Raw genomic sequence first — 23456 nt, 5'->3', positions numbered from 1 at the left:
TGTGGAGAGTCAACTAACTATAGGACTTCAGGCAACCTCCAAATTCTTGCTACTACTTTTTTCTCAGACACAGTAGCAGCAAAGACCACCACCTAGTACAACGTTCAGATGGGCAAGATGGTAAAATCGAGATATTGTTTTAGATTCAGCAATGATACCTCAAGAGAGGCAATTCCAAAGATATACTAGGCAAGTAGCTGAGCCTGTAGACAACCCAGAAGGAAAAGAATGTTTCCTCAAAGGATCAGTTCTTGCCCTGATTCTGTTTGATTTATTTGCAAGTTATTTTTCTCCAAAAATCTCAAGAATGTTCAGTTAGACACTGTCTTGTCTAGCTTTAAAAGACAGATTTGGGAAAAACTGAGGGCTGCTGAACAGATACAGCTACTGAGATAGCTCAGACTTAAATCCTTCATAAAAGACAGTGAGTTCAGCTTAGGTATTAGGATATTAAACATTTGATGTAATAAATCACCAAAATTTAGTAAAGAAATACTTAAACTCGTCCCTCTGGGCTGTCCTAGACCACAGCTTAAGTGACATTCCTGTTTTCTTCAGTTTTATAGCAGAAAGTGTTATACAGTTACCTTTTGAATAAAGCAACAATGCCATCAGTTCTTAATGTTAATACTTGTCTCTTATTTAAATAATTACAAAGCAAAAAACCAACTTCATTCTTATTTGCTAAAACTGCTTGCGAGCACAAACAAACACTCATCCACTCACACTCCCCTTTAGTTTCTGTGGTTTACCAATTTCAGTTGCCCAAAGTACTGTTTGGTAGCCAGCCAAAGCACTTGGGTGTGGAACTGGGCTTCCATCCAGCACATTTAGACATTTCAGCGATGTTCTTGCAGAAAATACCCACAAGGACCTTCCTTTCAGATTATATATAGTTTATAGCCTTTGAAGATCTAAACCACGTCCCATCTTTGGACCTCCAACAGCGTTGTTAATTCTCAACCCCACCAGCATTGCTCTTTCTCTGATCTTGAGTGTTGGACTGGCCTGACCTTCATAAACCATTGTTCGTCAGCCAGATCCCATAGATTGTTGCTGTCCAACACCATGTACAAACATTCTTTAAACACAGCACTTCTGTTCTTATTAACCATGTAGTGGTCCTAACAAACACACTGAACCATTAAAAATGGGATTTATCTGCCCAAATTTAGAGGTTGTTCTATCATATATGCTGACCTTGAATATGCACCACATCTCTTCACAGACAACCAGGGGAAACAGTCATTTCTGCAGCATGACTCACCAGCCTTAGACAGACATTAAGTTGTGTCCCACAGATGCCATTTCCCCCCTCACTGACTGTAAGATGTCTAGACATTTACAGTTTGACGAGGAATCCCACTTTATGTGACTACTTGTCTTCTGCAACATTCTGCCCCTTAAGTAGAAGGGTCATGTTATAGCAAAGGAACACAGCGACTGAAATCCTCCATGTATCATAGATCACCTCAACAATAGGTGCTATTACACTACAGCGAGCAGAACAGGAACAAGGTTTTCTTACTACAGAAACTCATTACACTGACTGTGAATATGCTGAATAAAAGAACAGACTAATTTGGGTTAGACAGGACTTCTGGAAGTCATTGCTTCTGCAGACCATTCAAATATTTCCACAATAAGTCTTAAAGAGGATGTAGTCTCATCCAGTATAACAGTCATTATCAAGAAAGACTGAGTTAGACCCATAACATAGGAAGTCCCTTTTTTTCAGGTAGTAGAATATTTGGAAAAACGTGTCCCTTACGGTTAGTGACCTCCAAAACAGCTTGATTACCAGGCAGTAACACTGGAAACTGTGGTAGCAGACAGAAGATTTCACCAGACTACAGAAAACGTTTTTCCTCACTGATGGGAAATACTGAAAGGGACATTCCTCGTTATGATATGTCAGACCAGTAATCTTACAAGCCCTTGCGGAAATGCTCTCTCAAGTAAACATCTGTCAATGAGGGAAGCATCTGAAAGGAAAACTGAGTATGAGCCTGTTTCCAAAAAGTTAGTGTGTGTACACACACACACACTTTTATCTTGCTTTACCTAACACTATGTTATGAAAACTGTACCTACATGCATAAGTGACCAGTGGGTTTTAAACCTGTCTTCCAGGACTGTCCCATAAGGTAAGTAAGGTGACTGCTGTTGTTTCATTTGCCTTGCAAAAAGGTTCTTGTCTTTGGCAAGACGTTGAGAGAGAAGAGCTGTCACAGTTCCTGGTGCTAAAAGGTCAGTGCTGAGTAGAGTAGAGAATGCTACCGTGCTGAAAGACACACAACTCAGCACCATTGTCTCAATACCAAAGTTGACCTGGAAATCCGGAAAGTAACAGAAGCAAGAAACATAGTTATGGAACACCTTCAGGTATGCCAGTACCAAGCAAGATGATGACGCAAAAGAATAGTAGCATGGACAGTGTTAAAAGATTTGCCAGAACTTCTGTGGTATGACTGCCATCCAAGGGCAAGATCATAAATGTGTACTTTTCTTGCTTCACCTTTCACTGTATAAACCAACACCAGGGCGTTAGCTTTACTTGCCTGAAAATACCCTGATGTAACCCCAAGAAATGTCTATTCTATCAGATCAGAAGAGAAAGGAAGAAGCTCCATCTTTTATTTTTTGGCACAGAGCTCCCATAAAAGCAGTATCAGACCCAGCTGATCCTTGACACTTTTATCATCTCTGATTCCTGATGGATCGATGCTCAAAGGTGAACTAGAACACTCAATGTCATTTTCACTGGATAAGTTGACAAATTCCCAGATTTATCTCATGATGATTTTTAAAGGCTACAAAACTTAGAGGGAACACATGCCTCAAATTCACATGTGGACCATGGTATCAAAACCAAGTATTTCAGGTGATCCCTGATGAACAACAACCCTTCCTAGCACAATAAAATACAAAGTTTCATACATAGTTGAAAGACATTTGCAAGAGGAAGGCATTCAGTCTTAGCAAATTGGGTAAGAACAGCTGAAGAAGTACCGTAGAAAGTTAAACTGATATACCCATATACTCACATGCTCCAAGTATTAAACAGCAAGCCATGGAGTGCCTTCTCGAGGGGTCCCTTGTAAAGGGGAAAAAGTTTTCCATTTTCAAGGGATAACAGCATGTATGTCTTCACAACATGAGCAAATATGACAAAGTCACTCTAGAATACAGTCTTTGTTCTCACTGTTACAGTAAGAAGGCACAAGAAAGTTACCCCCAAACTTCTCTTAGAAGCTAAACACTTGCATTTCAATAGTTCTTACCAAGTAAGACCACCAAGAGTAGTACAACCGGTCTTTGTTGTAACAGGAAAACCATCAGGCCTCTGCTGTGACCTTTGTACTGCATAAAAACTGGGCGACCTACACTTTACTCCCTTGGTCTAAATGTGTTTACGAGCTGACTGACATGTACTGGGTTTGTGCGGCAGGGTTTTGGTAGGGGGGGAGGGGGCTACAGGGATGGCTCCTGTGAGAAGCTGCTAGAAGCTTCCCTGGCTCTAAGTCAGACCCACTGCTGGCCAAGGCCAACCCCACCAGAGACGGTGGTAGTGCCTCTGTGATAACATATTTAAGAAGGGGGGGGGGGGGGAAACATGCTGTGGAACCTGCAGCAGAGAGGGGAGCGGGATGTGAGAGAAACACCTATGTAGACACCCAGGTCAGTGAAGAAGGAGGGGGAGGAGGTGCACCAGAGGAGGGGATGCCCCTGCAGCCCATGGTGAGATGGCAGGCTGTCCCCCTGCAGCCCGTGCAGGTGAGCAGGGGAGCAGATGCCCCCAAAGATGGCCATGACTCCATGGGAAAGCCTGTGCTCGAGCAGTCTGTGCCTGAAGGACTGCAGCCCATGGAAAGGATCCATGCTGGAGCAGTTTGTGAAGTACTGCAGCCCGTAGGAAGGACTCATGTTAGAGAAGTTCATGGAGAACTGTCTCCCATGGGAGGGACCCCCACGCTGGAGCAGGAGAAGAGTGAGGAGTCCTCACCCTGAGGAGGAAGGAGCAGCAGAGACAACATGTGATGAACTGACCGCAACCCCCATTCCCCGTCCCCCTGCACCGCTGGTGGGGAGAGGTTGAGAAAATCAGGGGCACAGTTGTGCCCAGGAATAAGGGAGGGGTGGAGGGAAGGTGTTTTAAGATTTGGCTTAATTTCTCATTATCCTACTCTGATTTGATTGGTAATAAGTTAAATTAATTTTCCCCAAGTTGAGTCTGTTTTTTGCCCGTGAACATAATTGCTGAGTGATCCTTCCCTGTCCTCACGTTGACCCACAAGCAAGCCTTTCATTATAATTCTCCTCCCCATCCCATGGGGTGGGGGGGAGTAGTGAGCAAGCAGCCTCCTGGTGTTTTGTTGCCAGCTGGGCTTAAACCACAACACTGACTCTCAAATGCTTTTGATGCGAAAAAGCAAGGAATGGGGCAACAGTTTCTAGCCCAACATAAACAGGACTATATTTCTTTATGTAGCATGGCAAGTTCTCTGGCTGCCCAAATCTTGGCATACCTCCAAGAGACAGAAAAAAATGAAGAGTCCCAACTACTGCTACCAGGGAGAGGCAAGCCTGATGATCTAGCTGCAGTAAGACAGGTTTATAACATGTCTCCCTTGCTACTCCCTTCACATCACTAGAATCTCAGGTAGTGCTCCTTCTGTATCAGAGGCTGTAAGGCAGATCTTGAACAAGGAATTCATCACTGGTTTTGTGTACTTGTTTGACAACGCAGCCAGTGAAGAGGCAAACCAAGGTAACTAACTACTTGAGTCACACCAACACCATGTCAAATAGCGTGCAACCCACTCTCAAGTCCAGCAAGTTATAACCCTTTCTTATCTGAAAAATACTCTTCAACAATGACGGGAGGTGCTCACACTGTTTCCCCCCCGCCTTTATTCACTCTCAGCTTCTACTGAAAGTCTTTGGATCCCAGGTAATGCAATAAGGTCCACTGGAGAAGTCTAACCACCCAATTTTCACCTGAACAGTGGCTTGTGATACAGTATTTGGGAACACAGAAAAAACACAATACTAAGTTGAAAATACAACTTTGCCACAGAAAGCTCTTTGGGCAACCCTCCTCTTCCACACTGTCAGCATCATCTTCAAAGGATTTATTTCTATGGCCTGAAAACTTTTGCAAACTAAATTGGAATCAAGGACTCTAGCATTCACACCCAAATCCCACGATCATCACCTTGATAATACAAAAGCTGTACAAGCTATATATTCTCTAAACACGTCATGCACTTTTGCTTTGAAGCAATTCACACCCAGATGGCAATGACATTTAAACACCTTCAACTGAGGAGAAGTAATTCTTCCCAAACAGAAGATCCAAAGCAAAGAAATTTCAGGGAGGTGGACCAATTTTCCACAGAATCTCCACATCAGCTTTCCAAGCAGTCAAGAGGAAATTGAAAAACACTTCTCCTAACTTGCAATCTAGGGATGATACCCACTATCAGGAAACAGTTAAAGTTCTCACAGGAATTGCTCTCTTTATGTTTCCCAAGAAGTGGCCAACAAAACTCTGGGAAGGATATTAAACATTAACTTCCAATTCCTTTTTTTTTTTTGTTTTCAAATAAAGCTGTAATGTCCCATCCAGACATCTTTTTAAGTCATGGAAAACTACAGTCCTGTACAGGAGCTATTTTGAAAAGTTAAAAACCTCTTTTGTAGTGCATATATATAGTTCAGTTTTTATAAATTGGCCCGTCTGGAGGGACTAAACTGTATGCAAGACTACAACCAACCATCTCAGCATGATGACTGTTGCATTCAAATTTATTTTCCAATTATTTTCTTCTTTGGTCTATGAATTTGGTAGAAGTATTTCCTCCTTGAAGGACTATGTCTTTAAAAGAAAAAAAAAAAAGGCTACTTAAGGACTTAACAAAAAAGACTTTTGCCTAGGGCAAGGGCCAAGCAGGTCTTGAAGAGAAGAACTTCCTCCTTTAGCTTAGTACACCCTCAAGAAAAGCAGAGAAAAATTGGACAAACCTGTTATTAACTGAGTGGCTACATTTGCTTTAACATCTGAAAAACCCCAACCAAAAACATCCCCAAGCAGCTCTTCTAGCTCCTGTTGAATTTTGGAAAGCTTACATGAAACCAGATAAAAATTCAGTTCTCTTCTCCATTCACAGGAGATGGAAAGGGAACACTCCTGGTAGATGATGTACTACTAGTGGCCATAGATTGCTTAATAAAATTTAAGAGCTGATGGAGTAACACCCTTCAGACTCAAGCCAAACTCCAGAAATAATAGGTAGGGTCTTATCCTCAAGTTAAAGTATGCAGGCACATGTTTTAGATTTCTCCCCAGAAAGCAGGTACTATGTCCACATGCAGAAGTCTTCCCCATACCACATCCACACGAAAAGGTTGCAATCCAACTGAAGACACCACACCAAGACCTCAACTAATACTCTGTGTCAATATGCCCATACTGCAGCCAGCAATTAAGGGCTCTCCTCCTCCCTCTACCACCACACACATACTGATTTAATCAAGACCTCTTCTGGTCTGCTCATCCATGACAGCTGCTGGTCCATGATTATAGTCAAACTGTTACTCCATCTCAATAAGGTACTCTGCTGATACTTACTTCCACCTGCTGTTTGAGGGGAGCCTAAGCATTCTAGTAAAAAGAAAAAGAAAAAAAACCCCACAGCTCTGTTTTTGGGGGGGAAGGGAGGAGATTTAAAAAAATTAAAAAATAATCACTTCAAGCCAGAATTTCTGCTGCCAGATTTCATGCCACAATGGGTTAAGAGTAAGACATTAGGTAAGCCTCATTGGCAGAGCCATTGGGACCAGCTGCATCGGGAAGGTACAGAAATTCTTTCACAGATTAAGATCTTGTCAGAAAAAGTGGTAGTGGGGTGGGGAAGGCAAGAAGAATGATGCATGACTTTCACTCAGCTGAGCACAAACACCTTACCTACACCCTGTGTAGAACAAGAAATTTCTGCTTAATTGATACAATGAATTCATAGTATCTTCTTCCAAGATCCAGGAATGAATGTTTCCAATTGGTTTTGAGAGCTGCAGGAATTAAGCTCCTATGCTTGTTGTGTACAAGCAACAGGAGCAGCTCTGAAAAAACACAAGTCTTCTCATATTATGCTACTGATTCCAGCCTGATCTCAGTGAAGGGAGCTTTTACGTGGCCTGCTCAACTGCCTCAGCCCACATGCCAGTTAGAAGCTAAATTACATTATTCTCTTACAGTTCTGTGGGACTGGTAAGCAAGGAGGGGTGTTCACACTCCTCAGAAATGCAGACAGTATATTAGTTTAAAATTTAGCAAGTTCGACAAGGAAAAACCTCAAAGCCAATTAAGGAAGAGACAGTCAACCCTCTTGTAAAACTGTGAGAACTCTGTTGTGACAGCAGACCCACAGTCTGCTGTGTGTTTCTGGAAGCAAAAGATTCTACAGCATTCTTCCTGGAAGCCTGGTCTATCTGATTACCTTGGAGAGAGGCAACACCCCAGTCAAGAATGACCTGGAGGGAACAAGAACAATAAATTCATTTACTGAATAGAGTCAGCACAAGGAAGAGAAATACAAAGTCCTATTCCACTCTTCTAATGTGGAATCCATTGCATGCTCTGCAGAAGTTAGAAGTTATATTTACTTCCAGCTTGTTAAACCACTAACAAAGTTTCCAGAAGACTCTTCCAAATATATTTCTAGTTATGTGGTAGAAAAATAAGTACTGAGCTCTTAATAGCACGTGACATTACTGACAAAAGCCTACATTAGTGATAACATCTGGTCCATTACCAACTTAGATAATTTCATTAAACAGAAAGGTTAAATAATCTAACCTTCAGGTCACACAATTGTCCAAGATTTCTTCAGGATATAAAAGGAAACAGCCTTTAGGATTTTGAAAGCTTATTTTGATGACTATTTCCACATAAACCAATAAAAATCATGTTTATGGAAAAGTGCTGGACAAATACTTTAAAAAACAGGTTCAAGGCCATGGTGAGCAAAAGCTACATAAGTTTTAATATTAAAACATGGATTTACTTTTAACAGGTAAGAATATCACTTAGCCAAAGCTTAGATAGAGCTTTTCACCCCACGAAAGCTTATACAAACTTCACAAGACACAGCCACTACATTTGCTAACATACCATTCCTGGGACTGCAGATTGCTGCTTGACACAGAGCAGGGAAGTCCCTGTCTTATACTTACCTCTTACATTCCTCTTGGAGGGTTAATTGCTCTGCACTACAAAATGAACTAATTCTTCTCATCTTTATGTAGGCTGGGCAAAGTCAAAACAAATTGATAAATTTGTATGAAGGTCAGACAAAAATCTGGCCTTAAGTAAGCTTATAGAGTTAAGCTTCAGAGACTGCTATAAGCTAGGTAAGAGCCATTTGCTTTAAAAATTCAAAGAGTGCAGGATGGGGGGGATGGGAAATGCACTGGTCTCTAAAGAAAACATCACAACATCAAACATATGCAGTAACAAGGAAAAAAGTGAAATCACCTTAGTAGATGATGTTAGTTAGACAAAAGTAAGCCAACTGATACAACATGAACAAAGTGCTATATTTTGTTGACATTTTAATACAGGAATTACTAAAATTCCTATTTTCCTTGAAAGCATTATTAGCAGTTTCAAATGAAAAGAAAAGATCAGATTGCTGTGTCACTGTATGTGCCTGATACAAGTTAAAACCAACAAACAAAGTAAAGGCAGATCTGGCTGTCATCTTATTTCCCCAGATCACTGCCACATTAAATACATTAACACTAGTAGAGTATTCAAACACTCTCCTGAAGACACAAGCTGGTACCCAGTAAATCTGCATTCAGCTCACTGCTTTCCTTAAGTCTATTATAAAAATAATCCAGATCCATTTATTGAATAATTAGAATGAAAAAGAACAATAAGTGAATGCTCATTCACAAGTAGCCCTTCAGGGGACAACCATCCTAACCCCCTCAAAACGGCTGTGAAGTCTTTGTTCTCTTACTGTTTGCATCTTGGGAGATGCACAAGAGATTAGAAAAAGACAGTTTATCCACTGTGAGCCACACACTGTTGCAACTTGCCCCGTTTCCCCACCATCCAGAGAGTCAAATTTCCAAACTTCACAGGATAGCTCATAACATCTAACTGTCTCTTGACTCCCTTCCTGGTCAGATCAGACTTTAAAGAAGTTTTTAATGTGCATCAAGCAAAGATAGCATCTTCTCTAGGAAAAGCAAAAGGCTGAAGCTTGTCACGAACAAGGAATATTCATGGGTCACAGGCAGGGAAAAGCCACAGCACTGAAGCGAGTTCAATATGATTCTATAAATATTTATGAGAAGCAAATACTTACAGGCTACATCTGTATTAGTAAACTAAAAGGGTGAAAGAACAGCCCACTGTCAGTCTAAATCTAGCACTCTCCCAGACAATATCTGCCACTTCTCAGGGTGCAGTACAGGCTAGGGACCATTTCAATTAGGCAGACTAGATGCAGATACTCTGTTTTGGGGGAAATATAAACTAAGCTATACTAACGCAAACTGAGCTGTGCCAGTTGGCCTCAGGCAGGTAAACAGACCTTGGCTCAGTACATTTTATTTATTTAGTATAGATGTTGCTCAAGTCTGTGCCAAGTGGCACATTCTCCAGCTGAAGCGCAGCACAGTTCACCCTTACCATATGATCTGATGCCTAACGGAAGCGCATGACATATACCACTGCTTTCACAATAGCCAAGTGTAGGTGCCAGTTGCACAGGTGTATTCTTGACACGCAAGACCAGACTGGTGTGCTAGCCCTAGAAGCAGCAAGATGTTTGGTAGCTGCTGGAATTGAAAGGCCCCTGTGCCTTCTGACTGACAAATAAGAAGGATTGAAGAGACTGTCAGCCCACTCCTGCTCTTTATTAGCTACTATTTCTGCTATTGAAGGCCTTCTTTCTGTTTCCAGTGTAATGGCACCTTACCAGCTCCTCTCTTATTCAGGGTTAAAGCAAGATTCCTTACAAATCTTTACACTAAATCCTCAAAGACATTGAGACTAAACATTTATTTCTACGAATAGATGTTGCTTCAGCAGTATGACTTGTGCCATATTATATAAGTTAACAACTCCCACAGCTAACAACAGTTTTAGAATACTTTCCACAGTATCTCATGAATAATTTTCCAGGGTAAAAACATATGATGTGTGCTGTGATTGCTGACCAGTAGAGGGAGACGGGATACTGTTCTCAAATAAAAATCCAACGGCAGAATCTTTCAAAGGATGCCATTAGAACACAACACAGCTCCATTTTTTCTTCTTCTTCCATTGATTGCTACTAGCTTATACTAAGAAAATGAAAGTGAGCCCTTAGATATTCTGTTTTAGCTCTAGCATTATTAAAAACCTGAATTCAAATCTTTGGAGAACTTTTTCAAGGCAGCAGGCTTTTGTTTTGGTTTGGTTTTTTACATTAGGAGAAACACTAATATGGTTAGGGGTGAAACAGATCCAGGAAAGACAAATATCTGCAAAATCCTCTCAGTTCGAGAGCTTTCATGGACACTGAATGTTTCACAAAGCTGTGTACTACATTTTCAAAGTAAGAACTGATACAAAGTCCTGCAGTACTGGAAAATAAATAATGTATATATTAAAAATTAAAAACCAATATTTTAAAAGTGTTTGACTACCCTTACTAGGTACATTCTCCACCATGTACTTATTCAGCTGTTCAAAAAAAAAAAAGCAATTAAATTTTTATATTCCAGACACATGTATATGTACCAGCCACACTGATCAAGCTGAAGAAATAAAATGTGTTTTGAAGATACTGAAGGTGGAACATTAATACAAGGTGCTAGGTAAAGAACTACAAAGGTAAATACTGAAGGGAAGTATTTAGAAGTCCTCCCAGCAGCGTAGCCCAGGATGAGCACTCACATAAACCTGTTTAATGATTTCTTAGATAACCCTCTAATTTACCAGTTTTGCGAAACCTGTGAAGTTGGAAGACTGTGACAATGCTGGAAGAGGATTACTGCTTTACAATAATATTATGACTTTATAAATTAAGAGTAATGCAACTGGGATTAAATGTAATGGTGCAAAGTAAAAAAAAATGCAGTTCAGAGAAAAAAAAGCTCCTCACCAGTAATCCAGGTTCAAGATATTGTCCACATTTATCATATACTAAAGTCTGAATGAATAACTACAGACTTCCCTTCTACCACCACTGCCTTCAAATACCTGGAGAAGCAGACTGAGAATATGACCCCATGATCATAGACCAAGGCATGCCTTGTTCTCCTCCAGTTGTAATCCATGAACATCATCATGGATCCCAAATAAGACAGGGATTTTGGTGGAGTGTTGGTGAAAGTTTTTCCATTACCATTAAGTTACCTGTTTTCCTTTATGGTGAAAATTCACAAGGTTCATTCACTCACTCTGCTTCTCCAATTATTACCTCATGCTGGCTCACCAACTGAAGATGAAACTCTAACTTCTTTACGTTAACAGCATCATCCCAACGCAGCTCCAGCAATGAAAACTGGTTATCTGGCAAGATTTTATGTAATTCATCAGGAGACCCTGGGAATCCAAAAGGAATGGGTGACCTGCCCCCATGGCCCCAAGGTTAACTGGTTCATGGAATAAAGAAAATTCACCTTTCCAATTGCAACAGTGACTGAGCTCAAGCCTTTGACCCAGGTGACCACTGACAGCTGAGAACTCAACAGGTTGTGGGTCATGCCAACAAACTGCAGGTACCAACTCCCAACAGATTATCTCATAGTGTGAGAATAAATATCCCCTGGAATCAAAAAAGAAGCTAATAGTCTTTGAGAAGAGAGCGACAGTAAACACTACCATCCCAAATTCAACCTTTCAGGTCAAAGGAGTCTGAATTCTTTAGTTCAGAGTGGAGAGTCACTCTCTTTTGGGCAGAAGAAAGGAAAAACTGCAGACCTTTTTCCCTCTGAGACAGTGAAAAAGTCAACACAATCAACCTCCCAAAGAAGCAACCTTCTGAGAGACAGAGAAAGAAATCTCTGAAAAGGAATGTAGCAAAAAGTATTCATTAGTATTATATCTAAATGTAACAGATACTCTTCATTAGAGCTTACAGTGCTTGCACAATCAGAATCCACGTGACTGGTGAAACGCAAGAGAAGATGCAGTTGAAAGACTATTATCAAAACAGTCAAGAAGTGGAATATACAAAGAAAATCAACAATGTGAACATTTAAACTCTGTAGAACTGATGTCTGTGCGCTTGAAAGCTCTTCCCCTAAGACTACAGGCTACCTTTTTCCACCTCTAATCACAGATCAGGTGTCTTTTCACTACAAAATCCAGTGTCCAGTAAAGCACATGGAAGAACCCTAGGGAAATAAGACTGTTCCACTGATACCAAGGTGCATAAGGATAAAATATTTCCAGCAGAAGTCTGGCTTTCTGGGTAAAGGAGGAAATAATCTGACATGAGACACCAGTGACCAACTTACATTCAGCATTGCCTTCTTGGCTACCAGATCCCCTAGCAGCAGGAGGTCCTTTGGCACATGGGCAGAATCTTAACCACAGCCATGCTCAAGTTTTAACATAACACTAGTACTAGATAGGATACTTACCTTTAAGGACTCAGCCAAGGTATCAGAGGCAACACACTGAAGCCTCAGTGTGCTCAGAGTCTAAATAAATTCAAGATGAAGGAAACTCCCTCACCAGCGAAATGCCTGGATAATTGAAAAAGTCCAGTGCTGAAGTTGAAGTTGCTTTTTTTGTACTGAGCAGTAACTGAAGCTCCAGTTCTTTTAGCCATGCTGCAGAATTCAAGGAGGATGCTGTTGGTCATTGTACAAACAGACTAATACACGTGCAGTACTCTTGATCCACCCCATTACTTTGCCTTGTGCAATGTAGGCTCTCCACTGTTTAGATCATAGCAGTCAATCTAGCATTATATATGATTATCTGATATGCAAGATGGTTCTGTGAGCATTTTGGGACTAAGTATATATTACATGGTTGCCTCTGACTGTGGAAAGCTGAAGTCTAATTGAGCGGTACATTCCAGACCAAAATTACTTAATGGGCTTTGTTAAACTAGAATTGGAGCATCTTTAAAAGGAAAAATACGCCGAAACAAACAAAAACCAAAGCAAGCCAAAAAACACCAATTCAAAATCCAGGAAACAAAAAGAAAGCCACAGCTTTCTACCACACTGCAGAACAGATTAGTCTGTTTCTATAGCAGGCAGCTAATGCCTTCTTTTGGCAAACAAACTCTTCAGACAGAGCCAAGAGTCTAGCAGATGATTTCCTGATTAAAAGCAAAATGAGAAACTGAAAACAAAAATTTTCTGGAGAATGTAATAATTTGCATAATTAAGCCATCCATTTTAGTCCTAAATTGTCTTACCAGTATAGTGGGAACAGGCTCAAAACACCTGGATACTCTTTAACTATCGCACAGGGATCTTTACATAAAATGTCTTTATGTAAATTCTGATAGCCATGAAGAAGCCAATATAAGTTTGGACTCATCTGAAAGTTTTTTAGATAGTGATTCCAACTGCAAAACAAATTATATCCTGTCTTTCTGTTCTGCTAGGAAGTCTTCCCCCAGCTCCTCCTCTAGTATAACATGTAAGATACAGTGGAAACAATATGGTTTTGTACAGTCAAAGCACAGCATTATGGGAGAATTTCTCTTCAGGAGATCAAATTTCATTTGACACTCAGGAAACACTCATTTAAAAAAATGAACTGCAAGCAAAGGCAGACTGAAAGGGGAATACTCACTTGTAGCGTAGTGTCGAAAACAACAAGCTTAGAGCTTGTTGGAACAATGTCATAACACTTGTGTGACCTCATGAATCGCACATAAATGTCACTTTCCGATTCTTCAAGTGCTGTAAGTAAAAACATTATGTTGTTTTATTTAAGTAACCTTAAAAAAAAAAAAAAAAAAAAAAGCAAAAAACATGCCACATCAACTGAATACCACTGCAGAAAGACAACCCTAAAGTAAAACTCAAATTCACACTTTCCGATCTGGACAGACAGTCAGTTTTGCACTTTGCATTTCACACGCTTATCTTTCTTTTCATATTAAATATAACAAAGACAAAATGCATTATTCTTCCTTGATGAGAAAGGACTTCCATACTGAAGAGTTATATTTCAAAAAACACCTTGTTTTTCTAACAGCAAATGATTGGAATATGCTTCTCAACTCTAGTTATGTACAGAGGAAGCCAGTTTGAAACTTAAGTAGTGTCAGGCTTGACTAACTCAATCTCCTTAAATTAATACTTCTCCAATGTCATCCCTATCCGGTCCACTTTTCACATAGTAATTTTGTATTTTCTAAAGAGGCAGCAGGCAAGTTATGTAATCAGTTCTGTTCTCTTCAGGCTACTTCACATACAGCATCACGAATCCAACGCTTTATTTATAAAAATAGGATCCACTTGGCTGGAATTGTTTTAGTGTGGCATGTCTGTAGGAAGGACATGCAATCCAGTGCATACTAACTTAAATTACTTTGCATTTGTCAGAGTTTAGGTGCATATGCATACATTCTTCAGATCTACTCAGGTACGTTAACTTTTTTTTAAAAGCAGTTTGGCCCTCCATTCTTTACAGCAGGTACCTAGAACTTGATCAAGGCCAACCCCTCCATCAGATATGCACCCTTTAGACCCTGTAATATTGCACAAAAATTTGGTCACATGCTAAACTTTTGAAGAGTGGAGAAAAAAGAAAACAAACAAAACAACCTTGAAATACCTACTGATCTCTGAAGAACTTCATATTAGGAAGCTAAAAACCTCAAAATCCTCTTTTGCTAGATTTGCTCAAAATCAATCACCCAGCACTGGACAAATTATTTGTTGCTTCCACAGAGTGGCTCAGCACAGCTTCTTTAGTCCAATTCTACAGAATCAAAGCTGGACCTCCCCTGCAAGTGGCTACTCTAGGATACAGGCAGTCTCTTCTATGTACTAAGCAAGCCTTTCATCTCCAACTCTTATTACTCTTAAAAAAAAAAAAAAAAAAAAAAGCAGCCTTTTTCCCAGTGAAACACAAGCAATGTGAAATAGAAGTTCCACAGGAATACAGAGGAGAGTCTTGAACTAGGACAAAGCAGAAGAAAAAAAGAAAATAATTTGTTGGATTTATGTTCCTATAAAGGTCAGGACCAGAAGTAAAAATAGCAGGAGCTAGGAAAAATTGATAAGAGATTAGGAAACCATGTGAGCAAACTGATAGGGAAGGGACTAGGCAGACAGACTTTGACAATGCTGGTAGGAAGCAACCTTTATGAGATGATCCCAATGGGGAATGGGTACTGACTCATCAAAGGCATGTATAAAAGAGGTTAAAAAGGGTAGTTTTGGACAGAGAAACTCCATAATATACTAAAACATTATCATCCTCTAACTTTTGCAGTAGCATAAACTAATGTCTGTACAAAATTAATTTAATGACCCTGTGATTGAGTGAGTTGCTGGGGAGGGGTTGTTGTTTTTTTGGTTTTGTTTTGTTGGTTTTTTAACTAGACAAACTAGAAGCAGGGAGGGGATGAGACACTAAGCATTAAAAACAATATTACAAGAACATTTAGATGACATAGCAAGAACTCTGGTCTTTAGAAAGTTATGGTCGTGAAATGCAGTCCCTCTGTGTAGTGACAGAGTCCTTATCTACTTTAATCTCAACTTTTTCCATGGGACAGTACACGAGAACTGCACTTGAAATGGTAAGTCAAATCACCGGTAACTAAGGCTGGCTACTAACATGATCAGTAACCATTAGAGAGATGCTGCACTGTCATGTCTTTCCTCAGCACTACAAAACAGAACAGGATGAAACTAATTTCTTCCAATTTTAGTCCCCTGCCTCTTTCAGTAGATACATTCCAATTGCTGCAGCAAGCAAGACAGCGGTCCAATAGTACTGAATCACCTGCAGACCAAGTCTATTCCCCACACTGACTGAAACAGACGTTCTCCAAAACCTTCACCAAGTACCCAGAAACTACTACAACCTTATGTACCCAGGGACGTTACTATTCTAATTCTGAATCTGTACTTCCTGTTGAGTCTGTAGCTTTAACTGTGAGACTTTATATACAATTAAGTATACTACAGGTAGAAACAAGCATAGGGACACCTCAAATAGTTGATAAACTACAAAACAACCAACTATTTTTAGCTGAAAAAATTTACACTCTTAGCAGAGCACATCATTGCTCGATACAGTCTTGCCAACTTACCAATATTATGCAAATTTAATGTATCACAATAGCAAGCACAGTAACTATGAAGCAGGACACATTGCCAGATTTAATCAGGTAAGGCTGTTAATGGCAGCCACAGTTAAGAACTCTGTATGGACCAGCACAGTGAAGGTGTGCCTATAAACCCTCCTCTCAACTTACCATATACTCCCAACTCTCCAAACACAATTTCAGCTGGACCTCAACAATTCTCACCCACTTAAGGTACATGGGATTGGTTAGGTGCTGTCTCACCTTACATTGTCTTCCAACTCAGAGAAGGCACCACAAAGCAACTGCTTCCCAAACTGACACTGGAAAGTTACAATTAGAAAGATTCAGAAGCACAAGATAGCAATCTGTGAGCACTGTTTAACACCCATATAAATAGCTAGGAAACCCTAGCAGGATCTGAACAAGGATCCAATTGTCCAGCTGGAACTGAGATTTATTTCTACAGGAGATCCTTATACTATAAATAAGTATAATGCTCTGTTTCATTAGTTGCTAACTAAACATGCAAAACATAAGCAGCACTGATTTAAGTCTTACATCCTACATAACTTCATCAAGTGTCTGTTGGAAAGGATATTTAAGACCTTCTAACACCTTCAACTACTTGGGATTACTAAACAGATGCCATAGCCTAATTCTTTGTACAGGTATTGTATGTGCATTATGTATATACAGCTGCTCAAAGGAGAAAAGGTCTCTCAAGCTGAAGGCTTAGCATATCTCAGGGGTACACTCACACCCGTCTTTCCTGCACAGCACAAGTGGACAGGGTGTAGTCTTCTTTACAGTTCCTCTCACTTTCCAGAGGACAAACTTACTGCTTTTGGTTGTATCCAATCACCACTGTGTTGCAAATACAAATATAAACATCCTAATCTCCACTAGGATATTTCTACTTTATTACCTCTTTATTTTCTAGTTCCAGTCTTATTTGTTTTTCCAATAAATGCTCATCCTTTCTGGCTACTATTAAGCTTCTGCAGTCTTATCCAGTACCTGCAAAGAAGTACTCCCTTTGGATGGACAAGAACAGATGCCTTTCAGCTTGACTTAAAAATCTTACTCAGTCTCTGCATGTCATCTTTGATCTGCATAGGAGATGATTCACCCAACATGCAGGAGCTGTGAATATATACTGGCCATTCTTTCACCATGAAGTCAGTAACATATTCAGATGTTGATAAGACAATGGTGTACTACATGAACAAGAAGTGACATAAAATCTCTGCTCCTGCTCGAGGAAGTGACTGAGGTATCCAAAATTAGATTTACTTAAGCAGCCTCATTTGCAGAAGCCCCAGTTACACAAATTTAATGCTTAAGATGTCCTAAGCTGTGTCACACTGATGGACCACAGAGAAGGACTACATGCTACAGCTCAACTTCTTAGATCAGGGACTTCCTTAGCAAGGCCTCCTCCTCCTTGGAAGCTGAACTGGACTTGCAACTGTGCTAAACACCATCTGTCCTTGACGTTCCCATCAACTGTATTCCTTCTCCCTTGGTCAGAAGCCCAGTGTACGCCTTTCTCATATTGTTTCCGCAACAACTCTTGCAAGGTGTGGGAAGATGGAAAGGTACTAGACGATTATGATTGCCCTGGCATGGCAAAGGCAGTTGCAGATAAGCCTTATGGAGTACATTTGCAGGACCTTAGCTTAGGTCTAGATCAAGACTTAGGACACTGCCTCCAGCCAAACCTCAGCTTCTGCAGCTCATTATCTGGAAGTTAGTTGGCTCACAGACAGAGCAGATTCCCAGCAGGAGGCATCTTAATCTAGAGCAGGATGAGGGGAGGAAAAGAATCCACTAATAAGTAGCTGAATGTGTACTTCCATGTGGGCGTTCACTCATGAAACCTTATTTCTTGAAGATTCATGTGAAAGCTATTTTTTGCAAGTGGACATTCTCCATGTGCACCCCCTCTCCCCAAGTCATAGGTGAAGGCAAAAAAATCCAGATCCCTAGTGCTGTTTTCTGCAATTTTTAATAAAGCACAAACAGAAGTCACCTGAAAGGTTACAAGATTTTATGACAGTTTAAGACCTGAAGTTAAGAGCCTCGTCATACAGCCTTTTACAGAGTAAATTCTCTCTCTGCATCAGCATTTTATTTATTCCTACAGGTAGAGATCCTTTAAAGAGTGGAAAATCAATCTGCTTATATTTCTGCCACTCCCCAATCTTACCCAAGACCAAATGATTTTCACTCCCTTCCTGTCTCCCACCCTTCACTAACATGAGACATGCTTTAACGTTTTATTTCAGGCAGTAAATATTATTTACAAAAACCTCACAGTTTATTTTTTTTTTTAGCAGAATAACTATTCAGCAATACTGCTTCAGAGATTGCAGTGGGACTTGGTACTAAGTATAATTGTCTATTTAGAGAGCTCTAAGGTAGAACTATCATCTGAGTACTCCTCATAAATGAAAGGGAAACTTCTGCAGCATTACTGAAGCCATTTCCTCAGAGATCTACTGAACAGATGCCTTCAGTTCCATTCATACCTTCGCCACCATGCAGGGCGCTTTTCTACTGTAGCTTTCCCCTCAGAATTTCAAGGCCTTCAAAAGAAGAGAAAGAGGAGAAAAAAAAGAAGCTCCTGCAGATGAAGAACAGGAACACGCAGTAACACGTATGGTCAACACATATTGCAAAGCTTCCAAATACTGCCACATAAAAACCTACGGAAAGTTCCTCAGAAGTGTTTACTGCAAACCACAGACTGTATTTCTGTTCTATATTCATACTGGGCTGGCCCAAAAACAAGATCCTGGACCACATGTGCTTCCTAATTCCAACACTACAAAATATGACCTTTCCTATTTATTTTATATTATAGCTATATTATGGTCCTTGTATTTCTGCACTGGTATCCAGTCATATTTCAAGTTTAGTCTCTGGTTCCAGGAGTGTTTGAAAGGAAGACATAGGGTTCCACAGAAACTGTGTTCTCTCATCTGCTTTAAAGAGTTAATTCCACCACAGACCACAATCATGCCACTGCAGCTCTCTATAGCACCCCTGCTCCTCATGGTTAGATTGAAAGCTGGTAGCTCTAGCACTTCTCAAACATTTGAAGCACACAAGAACCATTCTTATGGGCCTAAACAACTGTATAACTGCCATTTCTAAGTTTACTATGAAGTTAAGTGCCAAATTTTAAAAGCCCTTTAAAAAGCAAGGGAAAACCAGCCAATAGCAGTATGTAAAAAATATACTCAGCTAACTGTCTAGCTAGGTGAACAACTTAGAGAAGACAGAAACCATATATACACACAATAATTCCACCATCCCCCCTGATTTTTAATCAGAATCAGTCTGGGGAAGTGTGCAACTTTAAAAGCTTAAGAGTTTTCTTAGAGCAGCAGGAATTAAGCACTGCCAGCACCCAACACTAGACTCTTCAGCTTCACTACTATTAGCATAACCATCTCCTCTCAGCCAGTTCAGATGGTGGACAAAAGGGAATGGGGAAGGAAGTAGGAACATACTTTTGTGATATTCTCACGTGTACTAAATAACCTAGTTACTGGAAAAAAACATTTTCTTTTCAGTTACTGCACACATACATATCTGTACTTTAGGTTACTCCAAGTAACACTCCTATTATAAGAAAAGTCAAGTAATATGTTGAAAAAAATCACATTTCAGATGCTAGAAAATTAAAATGTTACAGTTAAGAGACAAAAGATATTTTTCATCCCAATGTTTACTACAGAACTGATCCAACAGCAATACATTAGGTGAAGTTTATTGGTATAATTATGCTGATAAACTTTACTAAAAGAGGTGTTATACCAACAAAAGCACTCTATACTATTCTCTCTTATATCACTTAATCAAGCAGAATAGTATATATAGTCTTTTCTTGACACAGGAATTAAAAAAACACCTTAGACAAACACACATCATCACAGTGAAAACAGGAATTGGAGAGTTGTTCATGTACTTCTGGCTTAAGCTGCAATTTAAAAGAGAAATTTTTTCACATCCCTAGCCAACACTCCTTTGTCAGCAAATAGAGAGTAACTCTACCTTTTCAAAGGCCAGGTCTAAAGATGCGGCTCCACAGCAGCCTAAGCAGCAGCACAGCATAGTAGCAGCAGCCGCTGATCCCTTTGCACTGGCTGTGTGGTTCCATGCCCTCCCTTGCACTGCTTCTGGATTTATATAAAACTGTTCCACAAGTTGGCTGGAAAAGCTGAATTTGTCACAAGTTATCAGCTTCCTGATAGTGCCAGTTTTAGGTCTATTCAGCTCCCATATCTAGCCATGTGGCAAGCAGATTATTTCTGCTCTTTCCTTACACTAGAAGCTATACAGTACAAGGACACCATCCTTGCTGTGGCAGCTAGCCATTAGATCAGGTTAGCTATGTCAAATGGTGCCAGAAGACACCACAGTGACTAATCACTTAAGCCAGAATGAGTTACCCTCTCTCCCTACTGTTACAGGTAACCCTTGGCAGAGTATACAATAGGTGAAAGATATCATTAACCTTGTAAATTGTTCTGCCTGCATTTTTATCTGAAAGTTGTCACCAAAACTGGCTATAAAGTTTCTGTTCACCCCCAGTCTGAACTTCCTGAATAAGTTCCTTAATATCCTTGACAACCTCTCCCACAACTTTCACAATGCAGGAAATGGTAATAGTCCTAGTGTAAGTCATTAACACAACACCTCTAATAGATCCTAAAAAATATCCAGAATGGATATAGTTAATCCACTCCAAGAACAAGAGACACACTACATAGTAAGAACCACAAACTATTCCTCAGATGTTTCTACAAGCTCACCAACAGACCCTGGAACATGACTTTTAAGAGAAATGGAGGCATCTGAATGAAGAAGAGGGGTTTCAAGAACAACTTTGCAGAAAAGAAATACTCAGGTAGGATTTTACCAGCATTCCTCAGCTAAGGGACAAGACAGGAACAGATTCTGAAAAGGAATCCAGTACTACGCTGTAAACAGTATGTTGCTGTGATCACGTGCAACAGCTTTACTTGAACCTACCTTCTCTAAGAGAAATATGACTAATTTGTTAGACTTTTAGATAGGTTTGGATGATACACAGACAAATTAAAAAGTACATGGTATATCCTGTGAAAAGCATGGGAACTGAGGGACTGGGAGAGAACAACAAGCAACTGCAATTTTGTCACAGAATAATGCACTAAGAGGGCATGACTTTCCAGTCTGCTGAGCTGTCTGCTAAAGAGCCAAGAACACTGAAAACAGAGGACAAGAAACAAGACACCAGAAGCTGAATCAATGTCAGACTTGGTAGGAGAAGAATACTAACATAGTTTAAGAAGGGCAAGCACAGAAAAAAGAAGCGATGTTGTACTGTATAATTTGATTTCTGTTTATTCAAGAGGAAACTTTTCTCAGAAGAAAAAAACCCCGACCAAAATAACCGCCCATGTAATCAGTCACAGGATAAGGCTGAGTTGTAAAAAAAGATGGAAAAAGTGGGAAGAGATGGTTACAAGGATGCCTACTCTAAGTGGCAGGAGATAAATCATCATTAAGTTTCTAGAACATGTTCGGCACAACTTTGTCGGAGAGCCGGCAACCAAGGCTAGCAAAGGATTACTTCTAATTTCAGAGGGGAAAAAAACCCAAACAGGTTTAAAGTCTAATACATAGGAAGTAATACGATGACAGTAATAGGAGTTGACTATTCCATCACAAGCTGCAAGGATTTGAAATGCAAGGAACCAAAAAGAGAGGATGTAGTGACAGAGACAAGATGTTTTTTTTTTTTCTTTCCGAAAGCTGCAAAGAGCTTTAAAATATCCTGGCAGACCACACATTAAAGTTACACAGTAGCATTATTCATGCAGCCACAGGCTATACCATATGCATGTTGCAGATTGAACGTTTCCCACCCCAATCTAAAGGGATGCATGAGCTGGCAGCTTAAGAAAGATCATAGTAAGTTTACAGATGTAAGGTACTCTGATACAAAGAAGTGATAGGAAGCATATCTAGAGATGAGCATCAGAAGCTTCTTCAGTGATCCAAGACTAATTCAATTACATATTAAAGCATGAATACATGACATGACAGGAAGAATAGGATTTTAAAAAGTGTGAGAACACAGGGACAACATTAGAGTAAGTAAGTTCTACCCTGCTAACTGTATCTCACCCTACAAGCAGGAAGAGGGTCTAGAGGTACACAAAATAAGAGGGGAGAATAGCTACATTAACAGGTAAATAAAAATGAATAGAGAAGTAAGTGCACAATGTCTTGTTGCTTGAGTCTTCAGAAAAAGTTTAATCATTTCTAATAATAGTGACAAGCTAGAAGAAATCATAACACATCTTAAAACATATCCAATCAAGAATTGTATTCTTAGTTGCTTAAGACACTTTTGACCATAACATTCAGGACTGCTTGCATCTACGCCTTTTTTTTTTTTTGCACACATTTTAGTATGTCTTTTGAATTCTAGAGTTTGTGCAACTGTTCAGTCACTTTAGATCAGTAAGGTAATTGAGATGTTTTCTCCCCTTGTCACAAAGAGTTGTCTGATGCAGAGACAGCAGGTTATTATGTGTGTAAACAGGAGTCACCCTAGTCAAAAACAACAATTCCTGAACTCTGCAAGTTCATGAAGGAGAAGATACAGTACCAGTCAAAAGGAAAGCCAAACAAATTCAAAATCAGTCAGAATTCTTAGGTACGTATCAAAGCAAGTTATTGAAAACTGTGTATTTTAAGTACTTACAAAAGCAGCTCATCAAAAGCAAAGAAGAAAGCCAATACCGTTGTGTCAAGAACAGTTCAGTCTAATCAGTTTTTACTCAGAATAAAGTGATCAACTGGATGGAAAAAAAGAGGGCCGACACAAAATTTAAAAAAATAAAAATCACAGTATGCTTGAGACCCTGATTTCAAAGCAAGCTTGGATACTACTACATGTGGAAAAGATACTGTAGGATCCACAAGGTAGCTGCATAGCAAGCAACCGCAGCTGCAGCAAAACTAGTAAGATGTCTTTTTTTCAGTGGGTTTGCAAGACTGGATGACAACTGTCTGTTTTCAAAAAGATATGAAGTCCAGTTCAAACTCTTCTCAAAATTGGAACATTTGCAAGGTCCACCTTATGCGAATCAG

The 23456-nt window shown here is 39.9% G+C and overlaps 1 protein-coding gene across 8 annotated transcripts in view; it reads right to left on the bottom strand.

Annotated features, from left to right (window-relative positions):
* The window catches only part of PRKAG2 (protein kinase AMP-activated non-catalytic subunit gamma 2), a 225368-nt gene that overhangs the window by 22302 nt on the left and 179610 nt on the right, over positions 1-23456 (bottom strand). For all 8 annotated transcript variants that reach the window (XR_011323754.1, XR_011323755.1, XR_011323757.1 and 5 more), the window contains one exon: positions 13826-13935. Coding sequence is in view for 3 of the 8 variants with exons in the window: in XM_069778231.1 (XP_069634332.1) it covers positions 13826-13935 (110 nt within the window). In the remaining 5 variants the exon portion in view is untranslated. The remainder of the gene's footprint in view (positions 1-13825; positions 13936-23456) is intronic.

Source organism: Haliaeetus albicilla, chromosome 2 (genome assembly GCF_947461875.1).
Source record: "Haliaeetus albicilla chromosome 2, bHalAlb1.1, whole genome shotgun sequence".
Taxonomy (NCBI): Eukaryota; Metazoa; Chordata; class Aves; order Accipitriformes; family Accipitridae; genus Haliaeetus; species Haliaeetus albicilla.
This window is presented reverse-complemented; position numbering and strand designations above follow the sequence as displayed.